The 27405-nt window shown below is 23.8% G+C and overlaps 3 protein-coding genes across 3 annotated transcripts; all 3 read left to right on the top strand.

Moving 5' to 3' along the window:
- Positions 1-37: 37 nt before the first annotated feature.
- Positions 38-2370, top strand: SRAE_2000206500 (Peptidyl-glycine alpha-amidating monooxygenase; the record flags this gene model as incomplete). The annotated part of the gene is made up of 2 exons (XM_024653090.1): positions 38-230; positions 290-2370. The coding sequence occupies 2 exons, from the start codon at positions 38-40 to the stop codon at positions 2368-2370; spliced, it is 2274 nt and encodes a 757-aa protein (XP_024506601.1).
- A 3843-nt stretch (positions 2371-6213) lies between these two features.
- SRAE_2000206400 (Chromodomain-helicase-DNA-binding protein 6) lies at positions 6214-14745 on the top strand (the record flags this gene model as incomplete). Its single annotated transcript, XM_024653089.1, has 1 exon — positions 6214-14745. One exon carries the CDS (start codon positions 6214-6216, stop codon positions 14743-14745), a length of 8532 nt encoding a protein of 2843 aa, XP_024506600.1.
- A 2058-nt stretch (positions 14746-16803) lies between these two features.
- Positions 16804-21909, top strand: SRAE_2000206300 (FI18412p1; the record flags this gene model as incomplete). The annotated part of the gene is made up of 5 exons (XM_024653088.1): positions 16804-16860; positions 19356-20953; positions 20995-21407; positions 21447-21618; positions 21663-21909. The coding sequence occupies 5 exons, from the start codon at positions 16804-16806 to the stop codon at positions 21907-21909; spliced, it is 2487 nt and encodes an 828-aa protein (XP_024506599.1).
- Between the last annotated feature and the right edge of the window lie 5496 nt (positions 21910-27405).

Below are 27405 nucleotides of genomic sequence, written 5' to 3'. Positions count from 1 at the left end.
ATTTATAAAAAAAAAAAATAATTTAGATTTAAGAATTATGAATAGATATAGAAATAAATTACATATAAGTATATTTATTTTTTACCTAACTATATCACTTATTTATGGTAATGCTGTAAAAAAAGTTATTAATGAGGTGGTAGAATTTCCTTTACAAATTCAAGGATATTCTCCAGAACAGTCTGATGACTATGTTGCAGTTGCCGTTAAAGCACCTAGTGGTTATATAAGTAAGACAATTTAAATTTATCAATATAATTTAAAAAAAAAAAAATTTTGTTTTTTTTAGATAAATTTGTTCCACTCTCAAGAGCTGAACGTGTTCATCATATGATTTTATTTGGTTGTGCATCTTTACCAGGTAGCTCATTTTTCTGGAGAGGATTTTCAACATGTGGTTTTGGAAAAAATGCTATTATTTATGCCTGGGCTAGAAATGCTCCATCATTTGACTTACCTAAAGATGTAGCATTTGCTGCTGGGGAGATATCAAATGGAATAAATTATTTTGTCTTACAAATTCATTATGCAGATCCATTCCAGGGTAATGTAAAAGATTACTCTGGTTTAATGATACATCTTACACAAAAAGCTCCACAATATCTTGCTAATGTTTTCCTTTTTGCTGGTGCTAATCCATTACCACCAAGACTTTCACAATATCAACAAAATATGTCATGTACTTATACAGGAAAAACACCACTTCATCCATTTGCTTTTCGTGTTCATACTCATCAAATGGGTAGAGTTGTCTCTGGTTATTATAAGCATAATAAAAAATGGATTGAAATTGGTAGAAGAAATCCACAATGGCCACAATTATTTCAAAAAATTGATAAAGATCTTGAAATTAATACTGGAGATTTACTTGCTGCAAGTTGTCGATTTGATACAGCTAACCAAGATACACCAACAAATATGGGACATATGGGAAAAGATGAAATGTGTAATTTTTATATGATGTTTTATAGAGATATTGATGAACAAGATCCATTTCCATTTGGAGCTGGTTGTTCTTCACAGGAAAGATATAATGAAATGTTAAGTGAATATCCAAAAGAAGGTTTACAATTATTACCTAAAAATGAGATGCTTGAAGCTATTGCTGCACAAAGTAAAATTAGATTTGGTGTTATTGAAAGAGAAAAAGTTTCTACTATTGATCAATATGAACTTGGACAAATATCTGGTTTAGCTTTTGATAATAATGGTAATCTTGCGGTATTTCATAGAGGATCAAGACAATGGAATCAATATAGTTTTGGTTATGATAATACTATGAAAGATAAACGTCCAATATCAGAACCTACAATTCTTATTCTCTCAACAAATGGTAATGAATTTAATTTAATTCATGCTTTAGGTAAAAATATGTTCTATATGCCTCATGGTATTTTTATTGATGAAAGTAATTATATTTATGTGACAGATGTTGGTACACATCAAGTACATAAAATGAAAATTAATAATGGAAAATTAGAAATAATATTTAGTATTGGGGAAAAATTTGTACCCGGAAGTGATAAAGAACATTTTTGTAAACCTTCTGCTGTAGCTGTTTCAAAGTATGATGGTTCTATTTATATTACTGATGGTTATTGTAATAATAGAGTAATGAAATTTTCTAAAAATGGTAAATTTATAAAACAATTTGGTATGGAGGGAAAAAATAGTGAAGAGGCATATGCTGATTTGGGTACTTTTAATCTTCCACATGATATATCAATTGATGATAAAAATAATAAAATATATGTAACTGATAGAGAAAATGGTAGAGTTCAAGTTTTTACTCCTGATGGTGAACCATTATATGATATTAAAGATGGAAATCTTTTTAATAATGTATACTCAGCTCATTATTGTCCAGATCATGGTCTTATTCTTATACCTGGAGTACAATCAGGTGAATCAACAAGTATCAATGCTTATGTTGTTCCAACAAACTCAACAATGATTCAATATGGATTTGGTCCAATGAATGATGTATTTAAAAGAACACACATTATTAGAGCTCAAGGTGATTATGTTTATGTTGGTGAAATAGCTGGTTCAAGAGGAAAATTATGGAAATTTGAAATTGAATCTGATCATCTTCTTAAAACAACTACATTATCTAGTGAAGGAACTACTGAATCCTTATCAACAGAAACTTCTTCTATCAAAGAAATACCTCCAAAATCGAGTGGAGGCATTCTTATATTTGCTCTTGTTTCAATTGCCATTCTTATTGCAGGATTCTTTGGTTATAAAACATTAAAGGTAAGAGAAAGGGACTCTACAACGGGAATGAATTTTTTTGATAGGCAAAGTTTCCAACCCTTGAAAACTACAGACGATATGAGTGATAGTGACGATGAAATTGGTGAGTAGTTAGGAAAGAATATGTACAAAAAAGCAGTCTTAAATTTTGATTTTCTTTTTTTTTTTAAACTACTTTTTGTTTTAATCTTTATTTAATCTTTTTTTTTGTAATTAATTATTTTAAACAATGTCTCACATTTTTGAGTCATGTTTATTTTAACATTCTATATTATTTTATGTTGCTTTAACTTTTTATTATTTTATTTGTACATATCAATGAATCATCAAAATTCATGTTACTAATCATGAATAATAATTGTTAATAGTTGTCAAAAGTACAGAGCTTCACCAAATCCTTTTAATCAATTTCTAGATCAACTTTTTAAAGATTGATTACTTTAATATTAATTAAATATATTTCATTTTAATTGCAGCAGAGAAGAGTATTATTTTATTTACTAAAAATTGTATGCTAGTGAAGATTCACCAAGAAAGAAAAAAAATTATTATTTATACAAAAAAATATATATTTAGAGTATTTTTATATAATTCATTTTTAACATATTTAATTTATTTGAAGAACCAATAAACTTCGATTAAATATACCAAATGTTTTTATCTTCGTATATAATTTAATCATTATTAATAAATATACATTAACAAGTAATTACAAATTAGTGCAAAAATTTTTCCTTTTGTTTTTTTTTTCTCCATATTTTTTTTAAAAAAATATTTTACAATTAAAAGAGTGTTAAATTAAAAAATTTCTTAACTTTATATAATAACAAAAATCAATCATCTTTTTTGGGAAAAAAAAAACACAACATCAATAGTTTTAAAAAATCTTTTAGTCATCATTTTTGTTATTCAACATGAAACATAAAAAAAATAAAGATATTGTTAATATAAATTTGATGTTAACAAATTTTTTTTTTCATAGCCAAATAAAACATTAAACATTATTAAATATAAAAGATCAATATATAAAAAAAAATACCAGAGAAAAAAAAAAGCTTTTTTGCCATTATACTTATATATATGAGTAATAAAATAAAAATGGGTATGAAAGGACTGGTATCTAAAATTGTGCTGTCTTTAATTTTTTTTTTTACATATTTACATATTTTCTCTCAATTTATTTCTTTTGTTGTACAGTAAACATTATTTTAAAAGTCATTTCTATCGTCTTCTTAATGTTACATTCATCATTTTTTTTCTTTAATAATTAATCTATAGAATATATATGTATATATATGATGGTATCTGTGTAAAATACTGTTCTTTTGTGTCCATATAACATATGCATAAATTTTAGTTTTATTTTTTTTCCTCATTTTTATTAAAAGTAATCAAAAATTCTTCCTATTAATATAAATTATTTAAGAACTTTTTATGAAGTTGGTAGTAAATTTTTGTCCAATAGTTTTTTGATCTATGATCATTCACATATTTTTAAAGTTATTTTACTTTTTATAATAAATTTTGACCTATTTTACAAATTATTTTGTTATTTATAAAAAATACCACTGATAATATAATAACATTTTTGCATGGTTTCATTTGAAAAATTTAGGTAAATACGATTTTAGCATGAAACTAGTGGACATCTAAATAAAAGTAAAAAGGAAAAAAATTTTTCATATTCAAAAAAATGTACTATTTTGTTAATTCATCCTTTTAGTTAAAAAAAAAACAAACAAACTTTCGATCGTGATTTTGTGAGATGTTATTAAATATCACGATAATACAATATCCTTAGAATAGCACTGGATTAAAGGAAACATTTTAACCTTAAAAATTTGTGTTTTTTTTACAATATCTTATTGTGTTTTTATTCCTACTTGCTTTTAATGCAATCATGGTCCCGCCATTTATTAAAATGAGTATATGTGCGCGGTAATTACGATCAATGTCAGTTTTATGTTAAACGCTGAAAGGCATTTTTATTGGCCTATTGTGTTATGATACACACAGTTGTTAAGAAGACTTCAACACTTAGTTTTGTTATTAGTTTTTTTGTTCCGTTACAATTAATTATTTCAAATATCCTATTATAATATAGAAGTTTTTAAGGTTGATTTTAATGGCATTTTCAGTAGTTTGTGTGTATAGAATAAAGAATATTTTCTATATTAACAATTATTCTCTTATATTTTATACTATTCATATTTAAGTTATCAATTTTTAAAGAGATAAGGAACGTAATCCTAAAAGAAAATGTATAAATAAATTTGGAGTTATATATCTATGTGTAGATGAGGAAATATTAAAAAAATAATATGCTTAATGACAAATAAAGCAAATTTTGTTCTACTTTTATATATATAAAATCTCATTGTTATATACATAAAAATTGTTTTCTAACTATTCATTTTTGTTATCATATTTAATATATAGTGGTCTCTTCAATGACCATTACCAAATAAGTTGGTGATTATTATATATTGATTTTTATACTACCGATTTCCCTCATTATTTATTTATAACACTATATCTATTCCTTTTTTTTTATTCATCTCATTTGCAAAGCTTATATACCACTCGTAACCATCCTCTTACAGTTTTTGATCAGTCGTTTCACTCGAAAAATTGTCGACAATGACATGTTCCTCCATTTTATGATAAAAAAATTATATATATTCATTCTACATATATATATAAAAATATATATATATATTCTCCTGCCCCTTGTTAACAATGTAATATGAATATTTTTTCTACTTATTTTGTCGATGTACTAACTAACAAAAATAGAGAGTGTCGGCCTGTCTTTTATTGGTGAAGAACACAAAACCGTTTTTCACTATATACTAATTGCGACACAACATCCCTATATATATTAAAATTAACCTTACAACACATCATGCTTAAGTAATAATAATATTCAATAATAATAACTTTTTTACTCCTTCTTTTCTTAATAGTTTTTACAACATTTTCTTTCACATAACAATTATATATTATCACATTTTCTAATATTAAATATATCTACAAATTTTCAATATTATTTTTTTTCTACTTCATTTTTTTACCTATTTAAACTACATAGAATTATTTGTAATAAAATATTAAAATTTATTATATAACAAGTATAATTTTTTTTTTATATACATTCATTTTTGGTCTTTGTATTTAGATATCCTTTTCTTAATGTATTTATATACTTGGACCTTCATTATCGTTAATTTTTATATATTCACTAAAATATTCTACTGCGCGAACATAAGCCAGCTTTTTGACGCGTGTGTATCTCAACAGCCACAACACAACCGTCCACTTTCACATTTGCTTTTTTTTCATTGAAGAGTTCCGCCCTTACCCCAACTCAACAACGCCATCTTTTATATTAGAGTAATCAATATATCGTGCCTCCTTCATACATACTCTGGATTTGTGTTGTTTTTTTCTTGTACAATATGGCAAAAAACTTATTCACTATAATTTTCATTACTGGTAAATACGCAATTTAACTTTATATCTTTTTTCTATTATACTTATAATTTTATAAAAATTTTAAACTAAAACTTTTTAGATATCTGTAATTAATTAAAGACATTATTTTCTTTGGTATGAACAGAATTGTTTAATATTTTTAAAATTATTTTACAAACACTTCCTAATATTTGTACATTTCTAAAGATTGTCTTATTCAATAATATCATAAAAATCCATTAAAATATTTAGAAAAGAGACTTGGGAACTTTATTTTCCTGCTATTTAAACAATTTATTTTTTGTTTAATAAAATAAGCATATTCAAATTCTACAAATCAAAATTGTAAAATCTTTTGAAGAATATTATTATTTATTTTCTTCAATTTAATATAATAATTTGTAAAAAAAAAGTAAGAGGAAATGTTTTAAAATTATTTTATTAATTTTTTTTTTTTTTTGCATATTTTAAGTTTTTAAAATGGGTGATGGTAATGAGTATATCCAATCACTAGACTACATACCAATGGATACTTCACATAGACCAATGCCTGGAGTTCCAGATCCTTATTATAATGTAAATCCAATGTATCAAAATACAAATGTAATGTATCAACAGCAAATGCCTCCACATATGAATTATCAACAACAGCCATCAAATCAAAATATTTCTCAGATGCCACAACAAATGCCTCCACCCCATTCTCAAGGTCTTCCACAACAACCACCACCTCCTGTAAAAGGTAAAAAAGGAAGAAAGAAAGGTAGTAAAAATGATGTATCCTCTCAACAACAGGGACTTCCTTCTCAACAACCACCTTATGGAATACAACATGTTCAAAATATGAATGGACCTATGCAAAATGGTCCAGTTTCACAATGGAATGGTTATGGTGGACCGCAGGCACCTCCAGTAAATCCTGCTTACAGACCACCGCAATATATGCAACAACCACAAAATTTACAAATATCTCAATATCCAGTTGGTGGTTATCCACCTCAACATGGAAACTATTATGGGCGTGGATCTCAAGATATGGGACAAGGTTACTATCCACCACAACAACATTCTAATGGTGCAAGTTCAGGAAATATTGCCAATGGGCAATACCAACAACCAGGGTCTTCACAATATCCTTATCCTCCAGTGGAACAAAATAAAATGCAAGGACCACCAAATCCATATTATATGAATCAAAATATAACTACACCTGTGCCGCCACCTCAACAAGGATATTATGGTTCACAAAATATTCCACAGGGAGGAATGATGGGACCTACTAATATTGGTCAACAACAACAACAACAACTTCAAGGAAGGGTGGTAGAATATGGTAATCAACAACAGGGTATGCCTCATCAGTTAAATGATAGACCACAAGGGCATTTTTCGGTACATCAACAGCAGCCTGTTAAAGGCATTTCATCAGTGCCACCAATATCTTCTCATCAACAATATCAATTACAAAATGATATAAAAGAAGTGGAAAGGCAACTACAAGGTTTAAGTCAAATACCACAGACTCCTGAAGTGGCGTCTAAAATGAATTATTACACAAATGTATTAAATTCCTTACGGGGACAATTAAAAAGGGGTAACGGGTCAAATTGTTCAACCCCAATACCTCAACATTCACCAATGTTACAACAACAAGTACAACCACAACAACAAATTCCAATACAAAATATGGGATCATGTGTTTCATCACAAAGATATACTTCACCTCAAACATATCCATCAAATTGCACTTCTCAATCACAACAAACATATCCTAACATTCAACAACAGGCTCATGTTCCACCAACACATATTGGTGGTCAAGGACTGCCTCCTCAACACACTCCTGTTATGGTTCCTTCAACAAACGGTTCACAACAACAGGTACCTGAAAATAGTATGATGTTAGGACAACAACAGATACAACAACCGGTAAATACTCATATAACTCCAACATATCCAACACCATACTCAAATATGGATGGTATTAATGGTTCTGAATATCCATGTACTACATCTAATTCTTCTGCAAATTCTGGTGGCAGTAAAGAATCAATAATTCCTCCGGAGCCTACACCATCAAATTTTGTTCCTACTAGTAATATGACGGATAAAATAGAATATTCTAGTAATGATTGTAGTAATAGTAGAGAATGTATCAAACAGGAACAACCATTTTCTACACAACAACCGAATCAAAAAATTATTAATGAAACTACTACTTTCAGTGATATGACTTACGATGATTCAAAGTATGTAACAAATGATAATATTGTAAAAACTGAAAATAACTATAATACACAAATCAATGAAAATAAATCTGAATATATTGAAAATAATTTTGATTCTCGACTTACAAATGAAATTCCTCTACCTCCTTGTGATAATTTTAATCAAGATGATTCTGATAGTATGAATCAATTAATTTCTCGGCCAGCAGAAATATCTCCAAAAATAGTACCACCGGATTGTATTCCATCATCTAATGTATCTCAAGAATCATTTTCTCAGATAGGTAGCATATCTCAGGTGACATCATTAGAGGAAGAAGATAATACTTGTTCAAGTGTTACGGATACGATAAATGAAGTTATTAATTCCGTCTTGCCACAACAACCAGTTGCTTTGAATACTGTGGAAAATTTTGTTAATTTAGAAGAATGTAAACCAGTAATTGAGGTGACGTCAGGAAGCGGAAAAGGAAAAAAGTCTTTTACACCACGTATACGTAAAAATATTTCAGTTAATTATAATAATAAAATGGGTAGAAATAAAAAAAGGAAAAAAAATGATACAGATTATTCGGATGATGATGATGATGAATATTTTAGTAATAAAAAAAAGAAAAATAAAAAACCTAGAATTAATGTTCAGGTAAATGAATGTAGTGATATACCTAAAGAATCAGGAGACATAGAATTACATGAAGATTTTTATGAAAAAAGAAGAAGTGGTAGGAGGAATGTTGAACGAAGTTACGTTGAACAACGAATGGAATATGATGATGATGAGGTGGAGAATAATGAAGTTATTGGTGAAGAAGATATTGTATATAGCACAGTAAAACTTGAAACACTTTTTATTGTAGAAAAAATTTTAAGTTCAAGAATGTCTAAACGAATTTTTGAAATTTATGTTGATGACGATAGTGTAGAAACAGAAACAAATGTTATGGGTAATTTAAAGGATGAAAATAAATCCAGTGATGAGATGGGGGTTAGCGAGGAAAATAATAAAGACGAAAATATTGTAAATAATAAAGAAGAAATCAAAGAAGATTCTTCTTTAGTGAGTCCTTCTGATGATATTCCTAATACAGACAATAATGAATGTACTAATATTAATAATTTAGATGAAATAAAAACTGAAGTTGACGTTCCTGAAAATGTTCCAATTGAAGAACCAATGAATGAAGAAATATTAGAAAAACCAAAAAAAATAATAACTGAAGAAAGGGAAGTTGAAGAGTATTTTATTAAGTTTAAAGGGAGATCATATGTTCATTGTGCATGGAAAACAATTGAAGAACTTGAGGTAGATGATAAACGTGTATTGGCAAAAATTAATAGATATAAACAAAAATTGTTAGAACAACCATTTTTATGTACAGATGAGGATATATTTAATCCTGATTATATTATTGTAGAGCGTATTCTAGATGCTCAAGAAGTTGACGGTATAAATTATTATTTTGTTAAATGGAGACAATTATCTTATGATGAATGTACATGGGAAACAGGTGATTATGTTAATCAAGCACTTATAGAAGAGTATGAAAAAAGAAATACTCTTGATCAATGTAAAGCTAATCCTAAAAAAAGACCGGATATAGCTGAATTTAAAGGTATACTAAAAGATAAAGTTTATAAAGATGGTAATAATTTAAGAGAATACCAACATGAAGGTGTATCATGGTTAACTTATTGTTATTATTGGCATAGAAATTGTATATTAGCTGATGAAATGGGTTTAGGTAAAACAGTTCAAAGTGTTACATTTTTACAAGAAATTTATGACAGTGGTATTCATGGACCATTTCTTGTTATAGTACCTCTTAGTACATTACATAATTGGGAAAGAGAATTTGAAACATGGACAAATTTGAATGCTATTGTTTATCATGGTGGTACATTGTCCAGAGAAACAGCACAAAAATATGAATTTTTTTATCCACAAAATTCAACTAAAAATAAAAGAAATGTAACTAAATTTGATGCTATTATAACAACTTTTGAAATGGTTGTTTCTGATTGTAGTTCATTAAGTCAAATTCCATATAGAATAGCTATAATTGATGAAGCGCATAGGTTAAAAAACAGAAATTGTCGTTTAATAACAAATGGTTTGGGATTTTTTAAAATTGAACATAAAGTTTTATTAACAGGAACTCCATTACAAAATAATATGCAAGAACTTTTTTCATTGTTAAATTATCTTGATCCAGAACAATTTTATTCAGCAAATGATTTTCTAAGTAAGTATGGACAATGTCAAACAGAGGAACAAGTTAAAGAACTTCAAGAAATTCTTAAACCAATGATGTTAAGACGACTTAAAGAGGATGTTGAAAAATCTTTACAACCTAAAGAAGAAACTATTATAGAAGTTCAATTATCTACAATTCAAAAGAAATATTATCGTGCTATACTTGAGAAAAATTTTTCTCATTTATGTAAAGGAACTTCTGCTCCTAGTTTGATGAATACAATGATGGAATTAAGAAAATGTTGTAATCATCCTTTTTTAATATCTGGTGCTGAAGAAACAATATTAAATGAATTAAAAGCTGAACATCCAGAAATGGCACCAGATAAAATATTAAATATGGGTCTTATACAAAGTTCTGGTAAATTAGTTTTATGTTCAAAATTATTGCCAAAATTAAGAAAAGATGGTCATAGAGTTTTGATGTTCTCACAAATGACCAAAACATTAGATCTTATTGAAGAGTACTTGTGTCTTAATGGTTTTAAATTTGAAAGAATTGATGGTAATATACGTGGTGATTTAAGACAAGCTGCTATTGATAGATTCTCAAAAGAAGGATCGGATAGATTTATTTTTCTTCTATGTACAAAAGCTGGTGGTGTTGGTATTAATTTAACTGCCGCTGACACATGTATTATATTTGATTCTGATTGGAATCCACAAAATGATTTGCAAGCACAAGCTCGTTGTCATAGGATCGGACAAAAAAAGATGGTTAAAATTTATAGACTTATAACTGCCAATACATATGAAAGAGAAATGTTTGATAGAGCATCAATGAAACTTGGTTTAGATAAAGCTGTTCTTCAATCTATGAGTACAAAAGAAAATCCTAATCAATTATCTAAAAAAGATATTGAAGAACTTTTGAAAAAAGGTGCATATGGAGCATTGATGGATGATGACACTGAAGGTAGTAAATTTGGCGAAGAAGATATTGACACAATTTTATCTAGGAGAACACAAACAATTACTCATGAAAGTGTTACAAAAGGATCAACTTTTTCAAAAGCTACCTTTTCTACTGGTAACAATGATGACATCGATATCAATGATCCTAATTTTTGGAGTAAATGGGCAGAAAAGGCTAATATTAAAACTGAACCAGAAAAAGAAGAAGATGATTTAATATTGATGGAGCCTAGAAATAGAAGAAAACGTTTTGATGATGCTGCCTACAAGAAAATGAATGGTGGAGAACATTCTGATGATGATGAAAATGATGGTAAGAAAGATGATAGAAAATCTAGAGATAGAAGTGAAAAAAGAAGGAACAGAAGGCGCGGTGGTGGTGGAGAAGAAGATGAAGAAGCTACTGGTTTTATGTCAGATGAATTAATATTTAATAAACAAGCATTGTTCAAAATTGAAAAATTACTTTTAATATGGGGATGGGGTAGATGGAGTATTTTAAAAGATAACAGTGATTTAACATTTAGTGAAGATGATTTTATTCAAGCATCAAGAATACTTGTATTACATTGTCTTCGTGAATATAAATCAGATGAAAAAGTACGTGATTATGTTTGGAAGTTAATTTCACCAACAGAAGATGGGAAGAAAAATGATTCTAAAGAGATAACAACACCAGACTTGTTTAATCAAGGATGGGCTAGCCTTCCTGAATATAATCCACCACAAATAGCTGTAGATGGTATCTTTCAAAGACATATAAATAGGCATACAAATAAAGTTATTCAAAGAGTATATCATTTAAGTATAATAACAAATTTTATTCTTAAAGATAAATTAGAAGAAGCAGGAGATTTAGAAAAAAAATATGAAGAAATAGATATAAATTTACCTCCTATTTCTGATCCATTTTTAGATTATTGGGATTCAGAATATGATAAATGTTTCTTAATAGGAATATATCGTCATGGTATGGAAAATTACGATACTATAAAAAATGATGAAACATTAATATTTGCCAGAAACAAAACACATGATTTTCCATCACAGCAAGAATTGAATGCAAGATTTAAACGATTGATGATATGTTATCAGAAATATCTTGAACTTCAACAACAAATAGATGAACATAAAAGACAGAAAAATCTTGCTGGTTGGCCTAAGGAAGAAAAAGAAGATTTTCTACGAGTTCTAAATTCTTATGGTTTGAAGGATGTGCCAGGTTCCAGTGATGTTATAGATTGGGCAAGATTTAAACAAATTAGTATACACCTCAAAGATAAATCTCAAGAAGATTTGTTAGCTTTACTTTTTGCCATATATTCATTGTTAACTAAAATTAGTGGTGGTGGGTTGAGTGGAATTGATGTCAAGAGAACTCAAGGTGTAGATATTTCACAAAATAAAGCTCGTACAATTATAACTCGTGTTAATTTAATGCGTAAAATACATCAAATTATTAGTTTAACAGAAGATGAAATTAAAGAAAATCTTAAAATGCTTGTTTATGATTATATGCCTACTTCTTGGTGTTTAGATAATGATTATCAATTTCTTAAAATTGTTGAAAATGTTGGTTTAGATGATGTTTATAAACATTGCAAAGAATCTGAATATTTTAAGGACCATACATTACCAACAGAAAAAGTATTGATAAGAAGAGCATTTGAAATTGCAACAACTTTTGAATATGGTAAATATATTCCAGTAAACAATTCAGATAGTTTTATTGATGATGATTCAGAAGATTCAAAGAAAAGTACAGCACTACCAACACCTGTTAGAGGTAATACACCAACTGTTTCTAAAAGTCGAGTTAAAAGAAAGAATCAAAAAAGTCAATCACCAGCTAATGTCGTTTCATCAACAGCTTACAAGCAATCTGAAAGTGATCTGACTACAATGGAAAAAGAAAAAATGGAAGCACTTATGATGCAAGCAAGTTTGCAAAGTAATGATCCAAATTCTCTTGCAATGCTTCAACTTTTAGCACAATCTGGATTATTTGGAAATGTAAATGCACAATTTCCAATGGATAATATGTCAATGGAACAAATCCAGCAAATTCAACAATTAATTATCTTATCAATGGCTAATGGTGGACAATTATCTCAAGCACATTTACAAACACTAATTTCTTCTATGACTCAAAATCACCAGCAAACAAAAACTACAACCAATAATGAAAAAAGTAAAACAAAATCTGAGGAGGCTTTAAATTTAGCTAAAAAAGATAAGACTTCAGAATCTGACAAAAGCAAAGCTGATGAAATGAAAAAAACTGGAGCATTGAGTAAATGTAACTTTGAAGAGTTACTTCAACTTGCCAATCGTTCTTCAGATTCACGAGCTGCTGTTATTAATATGGAAACTGGTGAAAGGTGGAATGATGATCGATGCCCAAAAATCAAACATCTTGAAGAATGGTTAACAACTCATCCAAATTACGAACTTGACTTAGACGGAAAGAAAGAAAAAGAATTTAAAGAAAAAGTTAAAACTAAACCTAAGAGTGATGAACCACCAAAATTAAAGTCAATGTCTGATGAGAAAAATGAAAATACAGTAGTTAGTGTTTTCCATAAATTGACATCACAAATTGTACCTTCAGATAAATGTCCTACTCTTAAGAATCTTGCTTCATGGTTAGATAAACATCCTGACTTTAATGTTTCTTCAAAATTTGCCACTACTGCTAAAAGTATTCTTCCACGTATCTATCATGATAGAATTGGAGGTGAAGAAGTAGCGTTACAAAATTTAGAACATATAATACAACTTCAGACTCAAGCACAAATTCAGGCTGTTCAAAATGCACAATTGATGAATCCAATGATGGCTGCTTATGCACAATATGCTGCTTTAATGGCTTCAGGATGTACACCTGAACAGCAACAAATGTTATTACTTGCTCAATTACAAGGATCTTTTGGTAACTCTAATGTTGGTATGCCTTCATCAACTTCTTCATCAATGATGTCAAATAATAGTTTTTCTTCATCAAAACAAACGTCTTCATCAAGTAAAAAAGAATCAAGTAATAATAAAAGTAAACAAAATACTTCAAAATCAAACAATGACGTTACAAATGGAACAAATGAAGCGTTACTATTTCAACAAATATTATCAGACCCCACCACAGCTGCATTGTTTGCTAGAGCAAATGGGATATCAGTACAAGATCTTCAACAGTATGCTCAATTCCAGCAAATGGCTGCGATACAAGCACTTACTGCAATGTCTTGTGGTAAATCACAAGTTTCAGAAAATACAAATACCAATACATCAACAGTTTCATCATCAGGAAATTCTAAAAATTCATTGGATGATCAATTGAATGCTTTATTAAATGGAACCTCAAAGCCAACAAATAATACCGGTAGTAAGTCTACGACAAGTAACAACTCTAATATTTCGAATTCATTGGCTGCACTAGCAGTATCTTTATCATCATCTACAGATAACAGTATTGAAGGATCATTGAAAGATAACTCCAAACCATCAACACCAGTTAATTCAGAAGGAACTTCAGAAACTTCAACAATAAATACAAATAAGGTTAAAAACAATAAACTTAGTGCTGTATTAGATAAATTAAACTCATCAAAAGATTAGACCATATTATATCATTTAAAAAAAACTATTTTTATAGTTACACAGAACAAAAATTATTATTTTCCGTCGTAAAAATAAAATAATTTTTTACATAAAAACGTGCATTTTTTTGTCTTCTATGTTTTCTAATTAATAAACAATTAATTTATCATCTAGTAAAATTTATTTTCTTTCTTTTAGAAAAATTTGTTGCTGAATTTTTTCGTACATTATCGTTTCGTGCAATTTTTTTTTCAAATTCTTCTAATACCATTTATTGCTACTGTTATTATAGCTTTGTAGTTATAATTATTTTTCAAAAGTTTTCTTTTGTAAACTTTTTTTATCATAAAATGCTATAAGAATTCTCTCAAAAAAGTATTTTTTTATGGAATTCTATTCTTTTTGGTTCTTCTCTAAATAATATCATTATTATTTGGCTTAATTTTAGACAATCGATGCCGTACTACAAAATTTTCAAAATTAAGAATATTATCATCTTAATCATTTACTAATAAATTAAATATTAACTTCCATTGTATTTTATCTTTATTCTTTTAATTTAATGAAACTTTTAAAATTTAAAAATTAGTTTTCTTTTAGTTTCCAAATGACGTGATATTTATGTTTGAGGATAATTTTTTTAGAAATCTCTTTTTCTACAAGAAATATATTCTATATTATAATTGATACACTCTTTTTTAATAAACTTTTTTCTAATTCATTTAATTTTTAATTTCATAAAGTTTATTATACTTTTTTTTACATATTTATTAGACATATTTAATAAAAATATTTGTATAAAAAAATACGTCTACTAGGATCAAATTTCTTTTTAAAATGTTTTGAAAAAAAAATTTTTTTTTAGCTAAAAGATGAAAAAATGAGATATGATTAAAATTTATCAATTTACTTTTCAACAAAAAGAAAATGATATTTTTTTTGCTCTGTATATGATAATATATACCTACTAACTTCAATTATAACACTCATCTTTTAAATAATGATTTCAAAAATATTATTAAAAACTAAGTTAATTAAATTTGTTTGTTTGTTTGCACTTTCTGTGATATTTAATTATTATCCATATTTTGAAGTCTATCAAATTTTAATAATAAAAAAATTAAAAATTAATTTTATTATTTAAAAGCAATTTTATGTATATTGTTAAATAATTTTTTTAAAGTTGCTTGGTTTTATCAATAAAATTACAATTAATTATTAATTTTTTTATATCTTATTTCAGGGAAAAAGTTTTTCATAATAGTAAATAATTTTTTAAATGTGTTGTAAATTTGAATACATTAATTTTTTTTTCTTCTCTTCTTTATATCAATAAATAATCTTTATTAATTTTTTTTTTCTAAATAAATAAAGATAAAATAAATTAAATCATATTTCATAATTATTTTTTGTTAAGAATTATTACTTTAAAGGATTATAGTTCTATGAAGAAGTTACAAAAATTAATGAAATAATAATTAATATTTTATTCAAAAGAATATTTAATAAGGAAAAAGAAGATTAAATTATAAAAAGTTTAAAAAATAAGATTTATTTAAAATTTTTGCAAAATATAATAAATTTTTGAAAGTGCCTTTAACTTTGATGATATAATTTTTTAATAGTTTGCTTATTTGCAAGACGGCACATAAAATATATTTTGTAACGGATAATTATTTATATATACCTGATAAAGAGTTTTATTAAATATTTTAAAAGTTTTCATTTTTTTTTAAAAGATGTATATAATAAAAAAGATTTTGTTTTATATAAAAATATATGAATATCTTAAAGATTAAAAATGAAGATATATCTTTTTTGATGAAGATTATTAAAATGAAATTTATATATTTTAATTATAAAATATTACATATTTCCTTAACTCCTTTTTATATAATGAAAATATTTTTATAAATGTTTATATATATCCAATAATGTATAAATTTTATCTTTTACATTTCATTAATAAAGTTTAATAAATTTAACCATATATTTTAAAAAAAAAATTTAATTATTTTTGTATTTTATTAGAAAAAGGATACATTTAAAGTGTGGTATTTATTTACTATTGAAATTATGGATCCATTACCACCAGTACAATTGATGCCAGCAAAACGTCTTGCTATGACACAGGTTAGTTTGAATAAATACTAAAAAAAAAATATTTATATTATGTTAACTTACCAAACTTTTCCTTCAATAAATGTGATATTTGGTACCTGATCATTCATATACGGAGTATATATCAGAAACTCCGGTTATATGAAATCTCAGGGAACAAAAAACACAGTTAAAAATAGAAGGATAATAATATAAGATTTGTTTTTTTTTTTTTAAAAAACTTAAATTATTTTTTAAAAAATAAAAAAAAATTTTTATATATTACTAGTTATAACATATATATAAATTTATTCAATATATATCATTTAATATATACATTGATATTTCTACATCCATTGGAGATGACGAAAAATGAAGATAGACAGGATAGATGTTGTTATCTAAAACTATATATATACATATAATAATATATATGATGATAAGAAAAATACTTTATGTTCCTCAAAGAGAACAAAAATTTTTTTATTTATCGTATTTTATTTCTATCTAAGATAGATATATATACAATTTTTTTTTTTTTGTAGTGTATCTCCCTCACATTCATTAGAAGATAATATTTATATAATAAAAATTTTTTTATAAATTAGTAAGAATGAATGTAAAGAATAGATAAAGTATTTTAAAATAAAAGATTTCTAAAAAAAAAAAAATTTTATCTAGTACATTTATTAAAAATGTGATTTCAATATTTATATAAATAAAAAGCATATTGACTTTGTTTTTTTTTTTAAAAGAATAAAAAAACATTTTTAAATACATTAATAATGAATTCGAAGAATTGATAAATATAAATGCATTTTGATTTACAGAAATTATATGCGCATTTAAATTATTAAATCATTTTCTATTTCATTAAAAATATGTCAAAAAAAAAAGAAAATAGACTAATATTTTAAATGATAAATATTTTTAAAGTATTTAAGGAAATGTATGTAATAATTTGTTAAAAAAAATAATATTCTTTTTTAAAAAAAAAAAGTTGTCTTATTCCTCTATAATATATTTAAAGTTTGAATGAAAGATTTTTGAAAAAAAAAAGTTCAATTGAGTAAATATTATGATATTTACTTAAAACTTTTTTTTTTCCTTCAATTTATAAAATGTTATACTAAAGGATTAGGGAAGGACAAAAAAAAATTATTTTAGGAAATGTATATAATATTTTAATTGAATAAAATTGAATTATTTTTAGTATATGATAAAAATAATTCATTCATATCTATAATTATTTTTTTTAGATAATTTTTTTTAATAGATTGTAAGATATTTGTATATATAATTTAATTATAGGTGAAATTAATTAAGTAAAAATATTCTTAAGTGTGTTTTTATTTAAATAAAGATAAATGTATTATTTAGAGATTCATTTTTTAAAAAAAAAATATACAAATGATTTTAGTAAATCATTAGGTAAATTATATCTTATAAAAATTTGAATGATAATTAAATTCTTAGTCAGGTAATAGTTAACAATTCTTTTTTTTTATAACTATACATATTATTATAATAATTAGCTTATATAGATAGATAAAAATTATTATTATGATGTTATTAGTTTTATAAAACTAAAAATTACAGTTTGAGTATAAAATATATCATGGATGATTCAAGAAATAGTTTATAAATTATGTTTTTGTAGGCATTAAAACTCACAAAACCTCTATCTTACAAAATATAGACATATGTATATTTATAAATTTAAAATAATGACTTATTGTACCATATTTTATATATACAAATGGGTTGATGAAAAAGAAGACATAGTTATTTTAAAGCGCACCATTAGAAAATGTGATATACATACTTTATATCACATTATATAACTGCTGCCCAATGGCTCAACACAAAAAAATGTTGGGTGGCATTGACCAGCACCGTGAGGATCAAGTAGGATATTGAGAGAGGGAATGTTTTAATTTTTACTTTTTATATAATAAAAGAGATAGTAAAATAAAAAAAAAAGCCACTGAATCTGTTGAAAAAGAAGTAGATTATATTATAAATTTTTTTTTTTTTACTTAACATCTTACAAATGTATTACATTATATATATGTATATATATATATATATCTGCTTCAATTGATATTACATTATAAAAAGACAAAGCGTCGTTGAAAATTAATATATAATGCAAAATTATATATTTTTAGTGAATACTATTACTAGTAAAAAAAAATATTAATTATAAATTGTCATATTTAAAATTAAATATCTTGTTCTTACTAAAATATATATATATATTGTTGAATAAAAAATTTTGTTTAGTTCATAAATTTAAAATAATTAATAGTTTAATAAATATAAATGAAAAAATAAATTAATATTCTTAAATATTAACTTATTCATTGATATATTTTAAAAAAAAAAATTAGAAATAAAGAATGACATTTATAAATTTAAGATATATATAAAACAGGAGGAGTTTTGTATTATAAAGATAAATAAACTAATCTGATTGTATATAATTTGACTTACCTAATTTGAATAAAAATTTTTTTTTTTTAAAGGAAGAATTTGATGCAAAATTTGAATTTTTAAAGAACCGCCAACAACCAAAAAAAGGATCGATTTCAACATTAGAGTTACAATCAGATGGTATAAATTTTTCACAATTTTTTAAATCTTGTTTTAACTTGAAATGTGATGAAAGAAAACAATTTGTTAGAACTTCTGTTGTAGAAGTAATTAATCATGGTAAAGATGGTGGTGTATTGTCAGAGATAGGTTCCGGTAATTTATCAAGTAAATCATTAAACTTACAACATGGTAATAAAGTTAAAAATATACTAAGTAGATTTATACCACTTTTTGGGGTATTATCTAAGTACTCAATAAAAGAAAGCCTTTTACAAGATATTATTGGTGGTTTGATTGTTGGTATTCATGCAGCTGGAGAAGGATTACCATTAGCTTTTTTGGGAGGAATATCACCAATATCAGGATTGTATACTTGTTTCATTGCCTTTATCATGAATGTATTTTTTGGTAAAAAAAATTGTGAAGGATTTGGTGTAAATATAATAATTATGTATATTGTAAAACAAGTCATTGAAAGATTAACAAGTGATAAAGGTATCTTAGAAATTGATAATAATAATTTAAAAATTATGAATTTACAAATGGAAATAATGTCAACACTAACATTAATGATTAGTGTAATCCTTTTAACAATGTTATTCTTTAATTTTCATTTTTTGATAGAATATCTACCAAAACATCTTATCTCTGGAATGACATTTGGCATTATCATAAAAGTTTTCCTATCACAAATACATCATCTTGTTCATCTTCCTCAAGATGTGGGAATTAAAAATATAACAATTACTTGTCTTAATTCAACAAAAGATTGCTCATCAAACTTTAACATTTACACAATTTCAATATCAATATCATGCTTCGTCATAATTTTTGTTATCCAAAAAATTAACAAAATTCTTTTAAAACCACTATTCTCAATAAGAATTTCAATTTTTCTTTTCCTTATCATTTTTGCATCACTACTTTCAAGGAAAATACAATTAAAAGAAAATTATTCTGTTGAAGTATTATCAAATATTCAATCACCATTAAGAATAATTTTTCCAAAATTATATCTTGTTCCTTATCTTATATTTGATTCAATTATCCTTTCACTAATATCATTTTCTATCTATCATACATTCTCAAAAAAATATTTTAAAGAATTTGATGACTCACAAAGATACAATACCATTATCCTCTGCCTAACTAATATTTTTTCAACATTTTTTGGTGGAGTACCATCATCATATTTTAATGAAAAATCAATCTCAACATCAAAATATCGAAAAAGAAGTTCATTAACATTTTTGGTTGCCTCAATTTTTTTAATTCCTTGTATTTATTTTTCAAATTTTTTATTCTCCTCAATTCCTATTTGTGTTTTGTCATGTATTAGTATTATTAGTTCTATTGATTCAATTTTTGAATTTTCAAAAATATTTATTTTATGGAATTCTTTTAGAAGTGATTTTTGTATATGTATAGTAACAACAATTTTTGTTATTTTTTATCATAATATTTCTTATTCAATTTTTTATTCTTCAATTTTTGCTGTAACAATAAGTATTATAAGGAGAATTCAAACGTATGTTTTTTTTTTAAATTAATAAATTAATAATAATTTAGGCCAAATATACATACCTTAATTAATGTTACTGGATCAGGAGCATATTATGAAGAGAAAGGTAGATATGATACAGATTTCTTTGATTATGATAATGGAATTGCTGTAGTTAGATTTGAAGGACCATTACTATATAATAATGCTTCAACATTTAAAAAGAGTATATTTAGGTTGGCTGAAAGAATCAGAGGAAATATACAACCAATAGGTATTGGAACACGAACACCCTCAATGAAAAGTACCAGCGCCTCTGCAGCAATACAATCCCAACGAGATACACTTTGTATTAAGTCAACTCTTCTAATAAGTGGAGATGTTGTGCCAACATTTGATTTTTTAAATGTTGATAATAATAAAGAAATAACAAAAGTTTTAGTATTAGATTCATTAACAATTGTGGCAATAGATTCAATAGGTATGGAAGTAATTGTTGATGTATATAAAGAATTATTAGATAAAGGGATAAAAATATATTTTGCTAATATGTCCCCTGATAATCGTGAATTATTTGAAGCGTGTAATGCATATTCAATTATACCAAAAGGATGTTTCTTTCCAAGTATTCATGATGCTGTTTTATCAGCTCATCAAATGTTTGGCAATTGCCCTCCAAATATACATATGAGGTAAAGTTAATTATTTTATATTCTTTATTTTTATTATTTTTAAGTGTTTCAATGCATGGTTGTAGAGATTTAATAACACTTTCAACTACACCTTCAAATCAAAATATTAATGATGATCAACAGTCAAAACAAGATTTTATTGGTAGTAGTGGTGGTGGTGGTGGTGGACGTGATTCTTCAGTACCTTCATCAACACCAAGACCATCATTACAGGAACACAAACTTTGCATAAGAGAAATTAACAAAGATAATCCCTTACAGGTTTTAAGAGCTACCATCTCAAATGGCTAATTATAATAAATTAACAGTAGATATATATATTACAATAAAAAGTAATTAATGTATCGTATTTTCAATAATTTTTGGTCAAATATAATGACAATAATACATCAAAAAGTATTTTTTATAACAAAAATATATTATAATAATTTAAAAATAACCAACAAATATAAATATGACATTTTAATTCATCCTAAAATAATAATAAAAAATCTTCAAGATAATTTATTTATAAATGATATCAATCAATCAAAACACCATTGTACTATAATCAAAAATTTTTTGTTTTTTCAAAAATATTTGTATTGATAAATAAATAAAATATTGGATTAAAAATTAAAGATATGATAAAGATTTATATATTTATAAAGATAAATTGATTTATACTTTAATTGTAATAACATGAAACTTTAATATGTATTTTTTTTTAATTAAACTATTATTTTATCATTTATTAAATAAAAAATTTTATGTATTTTTTTCATAAATTTACAAAAATTATAATACTACCTTTTACAAATAAATTTTTGACAAGTTATACTTTTATCAAAAATATTTTAATATTATGATAAACTTGTAAAAAGATAATTTATTATTTAAATTGTTTTTCTTTTTATCTTTTTTTTGAAGTAATGATGATTTATAAACGGGATTGTAGTAAAATACACATTGTTAAAGCATTAATTTATAAAATTAATTTAATTAAATGGATGTAACTTTCACGGTTAAATTTATTTAATCAAATATTGAAAAAAAAAGGTGAATAAATTGGTTGATGAGTAATTTGGAGAATGAATTAAGAAACTTATTTATAACGCCAATTTTTTTATTTTGATAATTTGAATTTACCCCATGAATCATATTCATTTTGTCAATATTTTGAAAATGAAAAGTAATCATTTTGTAGATATGTATTCTTTACAAATATTGAAGAATGACAATGCCGTTTATGCTGATTTTTTTCTAGATTTAGTATTATTGATATTTCAAAATATTTTATCTTTGGTTGTATTCAATAAGTATTAAATTTTAATTACTTTTCTCAAAAATAAAACTTGTAAAAATTTTTATACAAAAAGTTTACTGTCACAGGTATTAGAAATGCCAAAAACAGTTTCAATAAATATTTCTTTAATATGTTTCATAAAAATTTGATACAAATAAACAACAAAAAGTTTTATTTTTAATATTTGATCAATGTATTCATGAGTTGTCTAATTATAACAAAAGTTTATTTACACCAATAATAATAAATACCCCTTAATATTATTTTTTTTATCACAATGATAATAAAGATAATATTTAAACTTAATTTTAAAAATATAACTTTTTTATTCCATATACATAATCTAATTTTAACGTTTACCAAATTTTTGATTACTAGGTAAATAAAAATATATATTAAAAATTATTTTATAATTATTTGTTTTTATTATCTTAACAAAAATTTTCTTTATAAAAGAAATTTTTTTTATCAAAAATAGAAAATCAAATAATTAAATTAGTTTATAGGTATATTATAAATCGGTTATTATAAATAGATTTTGTTTAATTTACACCATAATAAGATAGATATTTACCTTTTTAAAAAATATTATACTTTTTATAAATTGTATATATTTATATATATTATTTATTTTATATCAATATTTTTTTGTAATAATTTTTAAAAAAATATTTTATGATGAAAAATAAAATGAAGAAAGATTAATTAAAATAGGATAGAGTTATAATTGAAAAATATATAATGATTAAAAAAAAAAAATTGAAATTAATAAGTAAGTATAATAATATATTCCTGAATCAAATATCATTTTATTAAATGTTGATTAAAAAAAAATTTTTTTTTTCTTTTTTCTTCTTTTAATTAAGCAGTAATATCAAATTGTCAAATTAATTATCATTTATTTGTTAATTCATAGGACAAAATTTTTATTTTATAATCATTAGTAATATGATATATTTGTATATATATAATTTATCATGATGACGGAAGATGTTAATTTAATGATACAATTATTAAAGAATTCTTTACATTTTTGCTTTTATAAAAAATTTTATGTTAATTTTAAAAGAGTATAGATTAAAAGAATACGAAAAAAAAAGTATTATCGTTAAAAGAAGTATTTATGACCATTAACATAATTATATTTGGTTACCGTCACATTCATTATTTAATATAATGCATAATAGGTATATTTTGAAGATTAATTTATTTTCTTCTTAAACTACTTTATGATAAAAAATTTTAAAATCATAAAGGTTACCTTTACAACAAAAATTTTGTTACACTAATAGTTAATTTATCAAAACATCTATACAAAAATGACAAATGAGGTTCTTTTAAAAAGTGTAAAAAAATTACAAAGAAATTCAAATATTTATTATTTGGTAATAAAAAAAAAATAATGTTGTTTAATAGATTTAAGGAAAAAAAAAATTAATCATTATCCATCAAATTTTAAAAGTAATAAATCTTTTTATTAAAATATAAATTAGCAAATAATTAATAAATTAATAATTAAAATTTGTTAATAAATATTTTATAACATATTAACTATAAATTTTAATTAAATAAATATTTATTCATTCATATATTATTAAATTTTGATTTTTTATCAATTAAAATTTATTATATATATATGTATTTCACTGTTAATTAAAAATTTTTTAATATAAAAGCTTGATACTATTTGTTTAGAAAGAGAAAACAAGATTGATTATCTTTTAAAGATGATCAAAAATGTTGAAAAAATAGTCTTTCATTAAATTTTTCTCAATAAATGAAAAAAATTTTTTACCTTTTTTTTAATATTATTATTTTGTTACATTATATAATTCTTATTGTTTCTTCCGTTATAATAATATTATTCAACAAACGGAAGGAGAAAGATGTCATGGTCTAATGATTGAATATCAAATATATGTATTTACCATTACTCATCATTTTAATTTTTTTTTTTTTAATTCTAAATATTTTTTAAAAGGGCAATGAAGATAAATATGTTAACATGTTGCGCAAATAGATAAATCTTATAATTATGTTTATTTATCTTAAGGATGACTTCATTTATATGTTATTTAATAAAATAAAGAAAAATTTGATACAATATTAAAACTTTTTATAATAAATAAACCAAATTTTTCGAAAAAAAAAATTTATGATAAATTTTAAAATAATATTTATAAAAACAATTGAAATTAGATAAAATTAAAAAAAAAAGTATTATATTATTTTATTAAATTAAATTAATTTTATAATTAGAAACATTATATTTTACAAAGAAAAAGTAGGAAATCAATTATGACAAATGAATAAAAACCGACGGAAATGAAATATTTTTACATCTATTAACTTTAAGAGAAATTAATTAGATTGATATATTAATTTTTTTTTTATTATAAATATTAATTATAACGGTCTTCAGAAACCTGGACTATTTAAAAATCTTTTTTTTTATTATTATTATAAATAACAAACATTATAATGTTATTCATGAAAAGATATATTATAGTAATAAAATGTTATATCATTTAATATAAATTAAGATAAAAAAAAAGAAGTTTAAATGTAAAAAAAAAACAAACAACAACGTTTATAGATCATTTTCTTATTTCCATCATATTAAATTTGTTGTTTTAATACACTTTTAATATTTTTTAAAAAAAAAAAGTATATTTGTATTTTGTTCTTCCTTGAATTAATCATTATAAAAAAAAATATTTATTACCAGGAAGGAAAAAAAAAATTTTCATTTAAAACATTAATATACATCACATTTTAAAATATTTATAAAGATTTAAAACAAGTAACTGATAATATCATAAAACTTTTGATTATTTTATAATTTTCTATTATACCTTAAACTTGATCTTATTATATTGTAATATAATAGTCACATCAATGAACCTACCAATAATGCCCTTTTTAAGATTTTTTTTTTTAATAAAAATAAGCTTTTCATTATATTTATAATAAAAAATTATATTTTATATTATAAATTATTAACATATATTTATATTCAAAATGATGACAAGGTTAATACAAAAGGCTTTACTTTATATAAAAAAATTTTTCTATTAAAATATATATATGACACAGATGTTGGATGAAAAAAATTTTTTAATTTGAGTATACAAGTATAATTACATTTTTTGATTAACTTTTCGGATTCAATTCAAGGTAAATTAGTTTAACATTAATTGTACTTTAATTTTTTGAATATATGCCTCCTACGCATACCTCATTCATTTTATGGAAAATAATATAATAAAAATATACCTTTTTGCATAAATTTTTTTTTTTAACAAACTTAACAATCTAAAATAAAAGTATAAAAGAGAGAATTAAAAATGAGAATAAGTAGATCTTGTTATGATTTAACCTCATACTTGTTTTTATTATAATAATTTTGTACTTAATGAAAGAATTGTTAAAATTAAATGAACTTCCTTCATCTATAGGTACTTATTTATAATATATCAATTATAAATGTTTATTATCTATACATTATTTTATTTTTGCAAAAAAGAAAAACTTTTTAGATAGAATTTAATTTGCATGCCCTATAAGTATATTAAAAATATTTCAATTAACAATTTAAAATTGTTGCTCACCAGTTAAAAACTTGATAATTATTGTACTTTTTCTTTTATCCTTACTATTTATTTAAATTAATAAGTCTAGATTATAGTATATAATAAGACATATTTTAAAAATAATTTGTAATATCAATGTACATATTATTATATAAAAAAAAAGGAGCAATTTTTAATCGTATTTTGTAAAGATGATATTGTATTTAGAAATATTTGACATTCTCTACAAATTAATTGCTCAAAAATTTTAATTTGATTTATGGCAGCTTTTCTTTTATCTATTACCCCAATTAAATTTTTTAAACATTAATATTCTTGTTATTATTTGCCTTCTTGTTTTCTTTTTACACCTGAAGACTTTAAGACCTGTCTTATTGGTCAATTTTGTAACTATTTTTTTTAAACAACAATTATCATTTCTCTTCTCCTAAAAAATACGGCATTTTAATTTAATTTAACTAGGTATTTTTTTTTTTATATTATTTTTTAATTATCAATCTTATTAAATATTTTTACTTTTATTAATTATATAAATAAATTACAGCTTCTCCTCCCTAAAATATTTTTATTAATAAATAATGATAGGAATTTTTATTGGAATTATAATTATTTATTTTTATTATTATAAAAATTTTTATCCCACTTTTAGGTAAAAGATATAAATATTTGATAATTATATATATAAATAGTTAAACTTAATTAATTACTTTATATAAATGATTATTACCCTTTTGAAATTTTTAACAATTTACTTTTTATTTAAGAAATTTTATATCTTTTTGTAGGTATTAAAAAAAAATTTTATATATATATATTTATTTTTATAGAATGCCAATAAAAATAATATATTGGTGATCTCTATTTGGGTGGTAGATAATATAACTACCTGTATTTATATAATATATTTTT

This window comes from Strongyloides ratti (genome assembly GCF_001040885.1).
Source record: "Strongyloides ratti genome assembly S_ratti_ED321, chromosome : 2".
NCBI classification, from domain to species: Eukaryota; Metazoa; Nematoda; class Chromadorea; order Rhabditida; family Strongyloididae; genus Strongyloides; species Strongyloides ratti.
Note: the sequence above shows the minus strand (reverse complement) of the source record. Positions and strands in the feature narration are given on the sequence as shown.